The sequence below is a fragment of the Gorilla gorilla genome, chromosome 3 (genome assembly GCF_029281585.2).
Source record: "Gorilla gorilla gorilla isolate KB3781 chromosome 3, NHGRI_mGorGor1-v2.1_pri, whole genome shotgun sequence".
In the NCBI taxonomy this organism is placed as follows: Eukaryota; Metazoa; Chordata; class Mammalia; order Primates; family Hominidae; genus Gorilla; species Gorilla gorilla.
Window position 1 is genome coordinate 10,312,608 of NC_073227.2, and position 10,979 is coordinate 10,323,586.

At 58.4% G+C, this 10,979-nt stretch overlaps 1 protein-coding gene across 7 annotated transcripts in view; it reads left to right on the forward strand.

Annotated features, from left to right (window-relative positions):
• TACC3 (transforming acidic coiled-coil containing protein 3) overlaps positions 1 to 10,624 on the forward strand; it is a 32,837-nt gene extending 22,213 nt beyond the window's left edge. For 3 of the 7 annotated variants that reach the window (XM_055384328.2, XM_055384330.2, XM_055384329.2), the window contains exons 7-16: positions 536 to 588; positions 1,377 to 1,480; positions 2,888 to 2,975; positions 3,248 to 3,352; positions 5,379 to 5,455; positions 5,656 to 5,699; positions 6,595 to 6,755; positions 9,971 to 10,077; positions 10,165 to 10,285; positions 10,401 to 10,624. In XM_055384328.2, coding sequence (XP_055240303.2) covers positions 536 to 588; positions 1,377 to 1,480; positions 2,888 to 2,975; positions 3,248 to 3,352; positions 5,379 to 5,455; positions 5,656 to 5,699; positions 6,595 to 6,755; positions 9,971 to 10,077; positions 10,165 to 10,285; positions 10,401 to 10,466 — 926 coding nt within the window. In that variant the 3' untranslated portion in view covers positions 10,467 to 10,624. Of the gene's footprint in view, positions 1 to 535; positions 589 to 1,376; positions 1,481 to 2,887; positions 2,976 to 3,247; positions 3,365 to 5,378; positions 5,456 to 5,655; positions 5,700 to 6,594; positions 6,756 to 9,970; positions 10,078 to 10,164 lie in introns of all 7 variants that reach the window. The other 4 variants (XM_055384326.2, XM_055384325.2, XM_055384327.2 and 1 more) reach the window with 2 other exon arrangements.
• Positions 10,625 to 10,979: the final 355 nt, after the last annotated feature.

Here is a 10,979-nt window from a genome sequence, read left to right on the forward strand (position 1 = left end):
TCAGCTCAGTGCAGCCTCCACCTCCCAGGCTCAAGGAGTTCTCCAGCCTCAGCCTCCCTGTAATAGGAGTGCACCACCGTGCCTAGCTAATTTTTGTATTTTTTGTACAGACAAGGTTTTGCCCTGTTGAACTCTTGGGCTCAAGTGATCCACTTGCGTCAGCCTCCACCCTTAGTTTTAATCAAAAGTTATATTATCAAAAATTAAAAGACTTGTCTAGGGTAATTTTAAAGACTAATAGTTCTCAACCAGAGCAGTTTTGCCCCCGCCTTCCCCCAGATGTTTGTGGTTGTCACACCTGGGGGTGCTGCTGGCAGGGAGTGGGTAGAGGCTGGGGATGCCGCTCAGCACCCTGCGGTGCCCAGGAGGCGCCTGCCACAGAGAGCAGTCAGGCCCCGAACATCAACACCTCCAAGGGAGGAAATACTGCTGGCTGGAATGATCCTGCCTCACTGAGTGCCGAGGGAGACACCAGCCCGCCGCCCTTAGGGCCCTGGTGAGGGGCGATGGCGGCAGCATGATTCACTCCTCTCAGTTCTAGGCACAGGCGCGGAGGTGGATTACCTGGAGCAGTTTGGAACTTCCTCGGTAGGTACCAGGCAATTCTGCAAAGCCTCACCCGCAGGGTGTCCGAGAGCAGCCACGGCAGGTCTTGCCCCCGGAGCGTCCCTTGGTGTCCACGTCCCCCCAGCTGCGCACAGGCCCAGGCATTGTGGCAGGCTGTGAATCTAGGGCCCCTTCTGCAGTACCTCCTCTAAGTGGCGTCCTGTGGCAGGGCTCTAGGGCTCTCTACCTGGCGCTTAGCCCAGGATGAAACTCTGACACGCTGTGCTGCTGGGAATGGGGGTGTCTCGGGCAGGGTTGTGGGTGACCAGAGGTGGGAGTGTGCGGGTGACCGGGGGTGGGAGTGTGCGGGTGACGGGGGGTGGGAGTGTGCGGGTGACGGGGGGTGGGAGTGTGCGGGTGACCGGGGGTGGGAGTGTGCGGGTGACGGGGGGGTGGGAGTGTGCGGGTGACGGGGGGTGGGAGTGTGCGGGTGACGGGGGGTGGGAGTGTGCGGGTGACGGGGGGTGGGAGTGTGCGGGTGACGGGGGGTGGGAGTGTGCGGGTGACGGGGGGTGGGAGTGTGCGGGTGACGGGGGGTGGGAGTGTGCGGGTGACCGGGGGTGGGAGTGTGCGGGTGACCGGGGGTGGGAGTGTGCGGGTGACGGGGGGTGGGAGTGTGCGGGTGACGGGGGGTGGGAGTGTGCGGGTGACGGGGGTGGGAGTGTGCGGGTGATGGGGGTGGGAGTGTGCGGGTGAACTCCCTGGCCCTTAGCTCCCCTATGTGTTAGGGGATGGCAGTCAGACCTGATTACTTGCCCTCTTGTCCCCAGTTTAAGGAGTCAGCCTTGAGGAAGCAGTCCTTATACCTCAAGTTCGACCCCCTCCTGAGGGACAGTCCTCGTAGACCAGTGCCCGTGGCCACCGAGACCAGCAGGTATGTGCGCCAGCCCTCCCTCACGCGTGAAGCCTTGAGTGTGGGAAGACTGGAGGCTGTTCCTAGGTGTGCTGTCTGCACAGAGGCTTCTAGACCGGGGGGAGATGATCAGAACAGGAAAGGAGTTGTGCTAGGGGTGGGCATGGCAGCAAGCCCAGAGCAGCCTTGTGTGTCTGGCAGGAGCAACAGCAGCCTACCCTCCAGCCACAGGGCTGCTGCCTTGCTGGTTACAGCCACCATTCTAGGTGGATTAAAGATCTAAACTTAAATCTTGTAAGAGTACTTCCTCTAAAACAGGTCGGCAGGCCAGGCGTGGTGGCTCACGCCTGTAATCCCAGCACTTTGGGAGGCCAAGGTGGATGGATAGCCTCAGCTCAGGAGTTTGCCACCAGCCTGGGCAACATGTTGAAACCCCATCTCTATGAAAATACAAAAATTAGCCGGGTGTGGCGGCATGCACCTGTAGTCTCAGCTACTTGGGAAGCTGAGGCAGGAGAATTGCTTGAACCCAGGAGGCAGAGGTTGCAGTGAGCTGAGATTGCGCCACTGCACTCCAGCCTGGGCGACAGAGTGAGACTCCATCTCAAAAAAAAAAAAAAAAAAAAACCCAAAAAACAGAGGTCAGCAAACTATCACCTGTGGGCCAGACTTGGCCACTGCCTGTTTGTGTAAAGTTTTATCATCACAGAGCCATGCCCGTTTCATTGCAAATTGTGGCAACTTTCACACTACAAGGGCAGAACTGAGTAGTGTGACAGAGGCTGTGTGGCCTTCAAATCCTAACACATGGCCAGGCGCAGTGGCTCACACCTGGAATCCCAGCCCTTTGGGAGGCTGAGGCAGGTGGATCGCCTGAGGTCAGGAGTTTGAGACCAGCCTGGCCAACATGGTGAAACCCCATCTCTACTAAAAATAACAAAAATTAGCCAGGTGAGGTGGCGGGAGCCTGTAATCCCAGCTACTTGGGTTGCTGAAGCAGGAGAATCACTTGAGCCTGGGAGGCAGAGGTGCAGTGAGCCGAGATCATGCCACTGCACTCCAATCTGGGTGACAGAGTGAGACCCTGTCTCGGAAAAAGAAAGAAAAAAAAAAAAGGCTCTGAGCTGTGAACAGCCCCCTGATGAGGCAGCACTGGCTCCGCTCAGCCTGCAGTGGGTAATGAAGCGTCACCGTGCTCTCCCGGAAGGACAAGCAGCCACGTGGGACGGGCAGGTGAGGGAGGGGGGCACGGGGCAGCAGAGAGGCCGGGCATGCTGGATGCGGGTCTGCATTTTCTACCACTACCCTGACTTGAGTGGTTTTAAACTAAAAAGCAAAGAGCCCGGTTAGCTTGTCCACATGGTCCTCTGTGTCCTACCCAACACTGGGAGGGCCTGAGTGACTGAGGCTGCCTCTGCTTGGTGGCAGCATGCACGGTGCAAATGAGACTCCCTCAGGACGTCCGCGGGAAGCCAAGCTTGTGGAGTTTGATTTCTTGGGAGCACTGGACATTCCTGTAAGTCCTTGAGTCCCTCTTGAACTGTCTTGTGTGTGGTCTGAGGGAACGAGTTGTTTTAAGGGCCTATATTTTCTATTCCTGGGGGTCTGAGCCTTTGGCTCTGTTGGGGACATGGGGCCACCGCACTGTTCCCTCGCCGCACTGTCTCGGGTCCCTCGTGCACTGTCTGAGGCTCTTGGCCTGCGTGGGCCTTTCCTCCCTCACACCAGCTCAGAGGTAAGAGGAGGAAAGGGCGAAATGGGCTCCTGGTTCATCCCCATCTCCCGCAGGTGCCAGGCCCATCCCCAGGTGTCCCCGCACCTGGGGGCCCACCCCTGTCCACCGGACCTATAGTGGACCTGCTCCAGTACAGCCAGAAGGACCTGGATGCAGTGGTAAGGACGCAGGTAGTAGCTATTCCACAGAACCTGCAGGCTGTTCTGGGGCTTGGCCAACAGTGGGCACTGGTGGGGTCCAACGGCCTGACCCGCCGTCCCTGCCATCCCTGCCATCCCTGCCCCTGCTGGTTGGGGTGGAATTGCAGAGAGCTGCCGGCCCCTGGCCTGTCACTGCTGCCCAGGTCGCTGAGGGTCCAGGCTTCCACCCAGTGTCCCCGCAGTCAGCTGCCCACCAGCAGCCTCCCCAGGACTCTCTGGCCTGGGCACGGCGTTGGACTCTGGTGGCCTTGCAGCAGTGAGTGTGGTTCTTGCCGCCGTGAGCCCGAGCGTTGCCCCTTTCCTCCCACCCTCCCACAAATCCAGACGCATCTCCTGGCAGCTTAGGAAGCTCCATCTTCACCCGCCCCACATCTGAGGGTCCCCTGCCTTGTCTCCCTCCATCCTCACTGTACATGCCAGGCTTCAGCCTGTTCTAACTCCGGGCCTAAATTGTCCCTAAGAGAGCTGTAGGCACACAAAGGGGCTGGGTGTCTGCAGGCACCACTGTGAGCTACCGTCGCCAGACGGTCCCCAGGGAGGTGCAGACAGGGTGGTTCCGGAGGCCGGCTGGCAGGGCTGGGTTCAAGCCCCAACATCCACACCAGTGTTGTTCACAGTGGCCCCAGGTGTCGTCTCCGCAGAGGCCTGTGATGTGGCCCTGACCCCGTACCCCAACAACCTCCTTCCCTGTGTCAGAGCCCGTGTGAGTAACCCAATAGCAGGCCTGGGGACCACAGTGTGGCCGGCCCCCTCCTCTGCAGGCCTGGGCTCCGGGGGCAGGTGGCCCCTGCATGTAACTTACGTTAGAAATGCACAATGCTTGTTCTCTGGTGCCACAAAGAAATAGCGCTCGAACATTAATTTTCTCAGCAAGGCAGTTTTTACTTTCTGCAGAAAGGGTGCCCCTCGCAGATGGAGCAACGGCGAGAGCACACCTGAACAAGGGAGGGGAAGGGGTTCTTATTCCTGACACAGGTAGCCCTACTGCTTTGTTGTTCCCCTGTTGGCTAAGGTTGGACCACACAGTCTAAGGCAATTCCAATTGGCTATTTTAAAGAGGGCGGGGTAAGAGCCAGAGTGGCGGGGTGAGTAGTTTGACGGGAAGGACGGTTAGGAACAGGTAACTCAAGGTGACTTAGGTCAGAGCAGGTGACCGGGATGAGTCAGGACAGAGCAGGTGACCAGGGAACAGATGTGAACTACTGATTAGGACTGGCGGGAAAATTGTTTACTGAAACTAGAAGCAAGGGGCGAAGAGAACCAGGAATTTAAAATGGAGAATCAAAGAAGAGATCTGGCCAGGCGCAGTGGCTCGCGCCTGTAATCCCAGTACTTTGGGAGGCCGAGGTGGGCGGATCACGAGGTCAAGAGATCAAGACCATCCTGGCTAACACGGTGAAACCCTGTCTCTACTAAAAAATACAAAAATTAGCCGGGCGTGGTGGTGGGCACCTGTAGTCCCACCTACTCGGGAGGCTGAGGCAAGACAATGGCTTGAACCCGGGAGGCGGAGCTTGCAGCAAGCAGAGATCACGTGACTGCACTCCAGCCTGGGCGACAGAGTGAGACTCTTGTCTCAAAAAAAAAAAAAAAAAAAGAGATCTGAACATACTGACTTACTGATTCTTTGAAGACAAACTTGGAGTTCACTATATTTAACACTTAGGACCCCTAGTATCTGCCACTGGGCTGCAGGGGTGGCTGCAGGGACACACACTTGTTGGGTGCCTGCTGGTCCCACCCAGGAGCACAGCCAGCAGCCTCATGCCTCATGCCTCCTGCCCCCTGGCAGTCAAGTGCACGTGGAGCGGGTGGCCTTGGCCTCAACAGGGTTCCCAGGGTCCCACTGGAAGCCCCACATGGAACTGTGCCTCTGGGACGTCGCTCCAGGGACCTCGGGTGTGGGCTGGCCCCATCCTGTGGGGAAGTCCTGGGAGGGTCAGTCTGGCCCACCTGCCTGCTGACTTGGGTGTGGCCTGAGCAGGTAAAGGCGACACAGGAGGAGAACCGGGAGCTGAGGAGCAGGTGTGAGGAGCTTCACGGGAAGAACCTGGAACTGGGGTAAGGAGGCCCCGTCCCCTGTCCTCCCCGTCCCCAGTCCTCCTCGTCCCCAGTCCTCCTCGTCCCCATCCCCCTTGCCATCCCTGTCCCCGTCCCCATCCCCCTCGCCATCCCTGTCCCTATCCCCATCCCCACCCCCACCTGGCCTGGGACCGCTGGGCACCCGAGGCAATGGCTGTGTGTCTGTTCTCCTCCCACAGGAAAATCATGGACAGGTTCGAAGAGGTTGTGTACCAGGCCATGGGTGAGTGCCCGGGCCGCCGAGGCCACATGCCTCCACGAGGGGCTGCCTATGCCCCATCCTGGCCCTGCCCTGCACCCTGCCTAGGACCCCACCCTCCTGAGGCCCCTTTTCCTAACACACGAGTCCCTTCAACATGGGCCCAGCCGTGGAACCACCGAGGCGAGTTGCGGGGAAGCTGGTGGTAGTGAGGCTGGTGGCTCCCATGGAGCCAGCGCTTGTCAGGCCCCACAGTTCTCCCACGGAGCCAGCGCTTATCAGGCCCCACAGTTCTCCCACGGAGCCAGGGCTTCTCAGGCCCCACAGTTGTGCAGATGCTGAGCTAGCAGTGGGGCTGTGGTGGGAGCAGAGTCTGTCCCGCTGTGGCCTACCCCACTCCACCCTGCCCTCACCGTGCGGCCATGTCTAGCAGCAGCCTCTGTAGGTGTCTGGCAGGACGGGAACACCAGGCCTCACCTGGCCTCCCAAAAGCTTGGGCTCCTGGAGGTGCTACTGTGGGGATCTGTCCTAGGCTGAGTGTCAGCCGGGGGCAGGTGACCGCTTGGCCCTTGCAGTCCCTCCAGGACCACCACGAAGCACGACGCACAGCCTGGAGCTCTCCATACTGGCTCCCAGGCCTCACCCTAGGCTCTAGGGTGTTGGGCACCACCTCTTCAGGGACCTCTGGCCCAGGCTCCAGTTCCCTGCGGATCTGATGTGGAGGAAACAGCTGTTTCCTGGGCTTTGCATCCGGCCTAGAAGATCCCGGGTGGAGGGACCCATCACCCTCTGAGGCTCACACCCACTGCCCGCCTCTCCTCCTGGCACTCGAGTCCCTCGCCTCATTCTTTGGGCTGTCTCTGGCACCCATCGTTTCGGTTGCCTCCTCATCCTGAACGTTTGCTTTTCTTTTCTCAAGAGGAAGTTCAGAAGCAGAAGGAACTTTCCAAAGCTGAAATCCAGAAAGTTCTAAAAGAAAAAGACCAACTTACCACAGATCTGAACTCCATGGAGAAGTCCTTCTCCGACCTCTTCAAGCGTTTTGAGAAACAGAAAGAGGTGATCGAGGGCTACCGCAAGGTATGTCTCCGCCACCCTGGTGTCCTCACCTCGGAGGCTGATGGACTCGTGGTCCAAGCCAGCGGGGCTACAAGCTGCTGTCTTTGCACCTTGGTCCTTGGCCAAGCCTCCCCTTGCCACGGGGGCATGGGATGACCTGTGAACGAGACAGGGTGCAGGAGTCACAGCATAGCTGGTTTGCAAGGCAGCTGAGGGCGGCGGGAGGCAGAGTGAGCAGGGAGGCCATCTGAGCCGTCCGCTGTTGTGTGACAGATGACTCGGCTATGATCAAGCATCTGAGATTTGAGACAGCGCTGGCGCACCGGGGCCTGGGGCACCTCGGAAAGGTGTCTGGGCTGTCCGAGCGCTTGGGTCCTAAGGGTTGGGGACCCAGGGCATGGAGTATCCAAGGTGGGAGGCCCACTGAAAGGTGGTCACGGCTGTGCAAGGCCACCCTGGTGTCCTCCTGGCCACAGGACTCTGAGCCCCCCCACCTTCTGTGCTGGGCAAGGCCCACATGCTTGCTGGAAGGAGGGATGTCTGAGCCATCCATCTGCCCAGAGCAGGCCTGGAAGGTGCCTGCGAGGCCGCCAGAGGGTTCTGCCCACAGCAGCGATGTTGGAGCGGAGGTGCTCAACGCCTCCTGTAGAGGAGCTGGACCTGCGGGTGCAGCTGGAAGAGGGGCTGTCACTGTTGGTGCAAGGGGGTTGGGGACACCAGATGGGTCCCCTGGGAGTCAGACTAAACTGGAAAAGCGGCCCTGGCTGAGCCACACCTCATCTGAGTCCTGAAGTCAGGTGGGTGTCAGTGGCTGGGACCCAGCTGCCTAACAGAAGCAAGCCTGAATACTCTAGGGAAGAAGGTATCTTATGCTTTAAATTGCTGCTGCAGAGTTTTAAATTAGTGTCCGGCACAGAATAACCAAGTGTGAAAGGAACAGGAAACATGAGTGAAAATCAGACCCGTTATTAGAGTGAGGCATGGTGATGTACACCTGTGGTCCCAGCTACTAGGGAGGCTGAGGTGGGAGGATCGTTTGAGCCCGGGAGGTCGAAGCTGCAGTGAGCCATGATTGTATCACTGCACCCCCAGCCTGGGCAATAGACCAAGACCCCCATCTATAAAATTAAAAAACAAAAACAAAAACTGTTGATAGACCCACAGGAGCCCCAGACGTTGGAGTTGGCACCGGCAGGTGGTGCCTCAGGTCTGCAGGGAGCAGATGGGAAGGGCCCTGTGGCAGCAGAGTGCCCACCGGCAGCAGAGTACAGCAGTCTGGCCCAGCACAGACGCTTGGAGAGGCAGGACTCTTCACACGGTGCTGCTGGCTTGAGGACACAGCGGCTTTGCTGACCTTCCCTCAGGTTGGGCTGTGGTGTGAGCAGCTGCCTTGGCCTCGCCTCTCCCCGGGGCAGGCCTGTGCCTCAGCTCCCACTGGCCACCTCCCCACTTCCTCATGGAGGCTCCTTTGCACATCTAATCCCATCTTGGACGACCCAGTGCAGACTTTAAAGTAATTGCCTTCTGTATTCAGAAGAGTATTGCTTCAGTAGAGACCTTGAAACTAGAAAAGAATCCCCTTCAGGAGACCGAGACGGGTGGATCACTTGAGGTCAGGAGTTCGAGACCAGCCTGGCTTACATGATGAAACTCCGTCTCCTAAAAATACAAAAATTAGCTGGGCAGGGTGGCATTTGCCTGTAGTCCCAGCTACTCAGGAGGCTGAGGCAGGAGAATCACTTGAACCCAGGAAGTAGAGGTTGCAGTGAGCCAAGATCGTGCCACTGCACTCCAGCCTGGGCGACAGAGTGAGACTCCATCTCAAAAAAAAAAAATACAAAAATTAGTTGGGCATGGTGGTGTGCACCTATAGTCCCAGCTACTCAGGAAACTGAGACAGAAAATCATTTGAACCTGGGAGACAGGTTGCAGTGAGCCGATATGGCACCATTGCACTCCAGCCTGGGCGACAGAGCGAGACTCTCTCAAAAAACAAAAAATACAGAAAAACTAGGCTGGCTTATGCCTGTAATCCCAGCACTTTGGGAGGCCAAGGCGGGAGGATCATGAGGTCAGGAGTTCAAGACCATTCTGGCCAACATGGTGAAAACCTTTCTGTACTAAAAATACAAAAATTAGCCGGGCATGGTGGCATGCACCTGTACTCCCAGCTACTTGTGAGGCTGAGGCAGGAGAATCGCTTGAATCCGGGAGGCGGAGGTTGCAGTGAGCCAAGATCACGCCACTTCACTCCAGCCTGAGTGACAGAGTGAGTCTCCGTCTAAAAAAAAAAAAAACAGAAACTGGAGAAGAACCAAATGGAAATTTCTAACAGGTACACAGTTAACAAAGTTAACAATTCAAAGGGTACAGGTCAGATGAGGGAAGAAGAGGCTGAGTTGGGAACCAGTGTGTGGACGGCAGCCCCCAGAGCCAGAGGGAGAGACGCCGCTGTGGTGGGAGGCTTGACCTGTGCACACGTGAGAACTTCCGGCTGCCGCCTCCCGGACAGACGCTGTTGGGAATTTTCCACAGCAGAGAAACAGGGCTGTGGGCTTAAGGGAGGCGTGACCTCTGCAGGACATCGGGGGCTGCATGCTGGGTAGGGGCTCAGGGAGAGGCTGCAGTGCTGAGGGTGCTCCTGGGATACAGGGCTGCGACAGAGGAGTGGGGATGGCTGGGCTGTTAGGCCGCTGGGGGCACTGCAGGAAGAGGGCAGGTAGGCTGAGCCTTCCCAAGCAGAGGCCACTCGGGGGCCCAGGAACCCCTCAGTTGGGGCTTCTCAGTCACTGAGCAGAAGATGCCCCCAGAGCTGTGAGGAGCAGGCGTGTCTGGGTAACCATGTGGCTCCTGCTGGCCTTCCCTGCCTGTCCCCAAAGCACAGGGCTCAGCTCCAGAGGGAGACGGGCTGGGCTGTCAGTGGTCCCAGGTGCATCCCACTTTCCAGCAGCACTTGGTGCCAGCAGAGGCTGCAGGTGTGGCAGGAGGGGGCCCAGCCGTGAGGGCACCAGGTTCAGGCCCGGCATCTCGGTGGACAGCCAGGGCTGTCCTGACCCTCCAGAGAGGGTGAGCTGGGAACTTGTGTGAAGGGGCTTTTTCCAAAAGGAAAACGGGAGCTACTGGCTCACGGCTGATGCCCCAGACAGCCTCGAGGATCTGCAGGTCCCCAGACGCCAAGCCTGGGTGCTCTCCAGCAGATGGCGCGGTACCCACAGCTAATGCTTGCCCCTTCCTAGAACGAAGAGTCACTGAAGAAGTGCGTGGAGGATTACCTGGCGAGGATCACCCAGGAAGGCCAGAGGTACCAAGCCCTGAAGGCCCACGCGGAGGAGAAGCTGCAGCTGTGAGTGCTGGGCGAGGCCCCACCCTGGAGGGAGAGTCTGAGCACCTGGGCCCCAGCTCAGCCTCTGCCCTGCCCCTACCCCTCCAGGGCAAACGAGGAGATCGCCCAGGTCCGGAGCAAGGCCCAGGCGGAAGCGTTGGCCCTCCAGGCCAGCCTGAGGAAGGAGCAGATGCGGATCCAGTCGCTGGAGAAGACAGTGGAGCAGAAGGTGGGTGCGGGAAGCCCAGCTCAAGGGGCCGTCTGGCAGCACCTTCTAGAAGGCCCTTGGGCCTGCCGCTCCCTCCAAGCAGGGAGAAGCCCCGCAACTCATCTTCCTCCTCCAGACTAAAGAGAACGAGGAGCTGACCAGGATCTGCGACGACCTCATCTCCAAGATGGAGAAGATCTGACCTCCCCGGAGCCGCTGTCCCCACCCCCCTGCTCCCGTCCGTCCGTCCTGTCTGATTCTCTTAGGTGTCATGTTCTTTTTTCTGTCTTGTCTTCAACTTTTTTTAAAACTAGATTGCTTTGAAAACATGACGAAATAAAAGTTTCCTTTCAATTTAAACACTGAAGCCGCTCTGGTCTTGATGAAGCAAAGGTTTCCCAGCTCTGGCCTGAGGCTGAGCCGACCCGCAGGTGCCCTCCCTTCCCCTCAGAGCTGGCCACTTGGTCCCTGCCTACCCCAGGCTCAGGCCACCCTGCTGAGGGGCAGGGACAGCCAGTGGCTGGAGGAGGCTCAGGCCTGCCCAGTCTGCCCCGGCCACCTCGGGTTGGCTACATGGTCCTGGCCTCAGGTACACACATCAAAGTCCAAATGGACTCGTTTTTTTGTTTTTTGGGTTTTTTTTTTCTTTTGAGACAGAGTCTGTCACCCACGCTGGAGTGCAGTGGCGCGAACTCGGCTCACTGTAAGCTCCGCC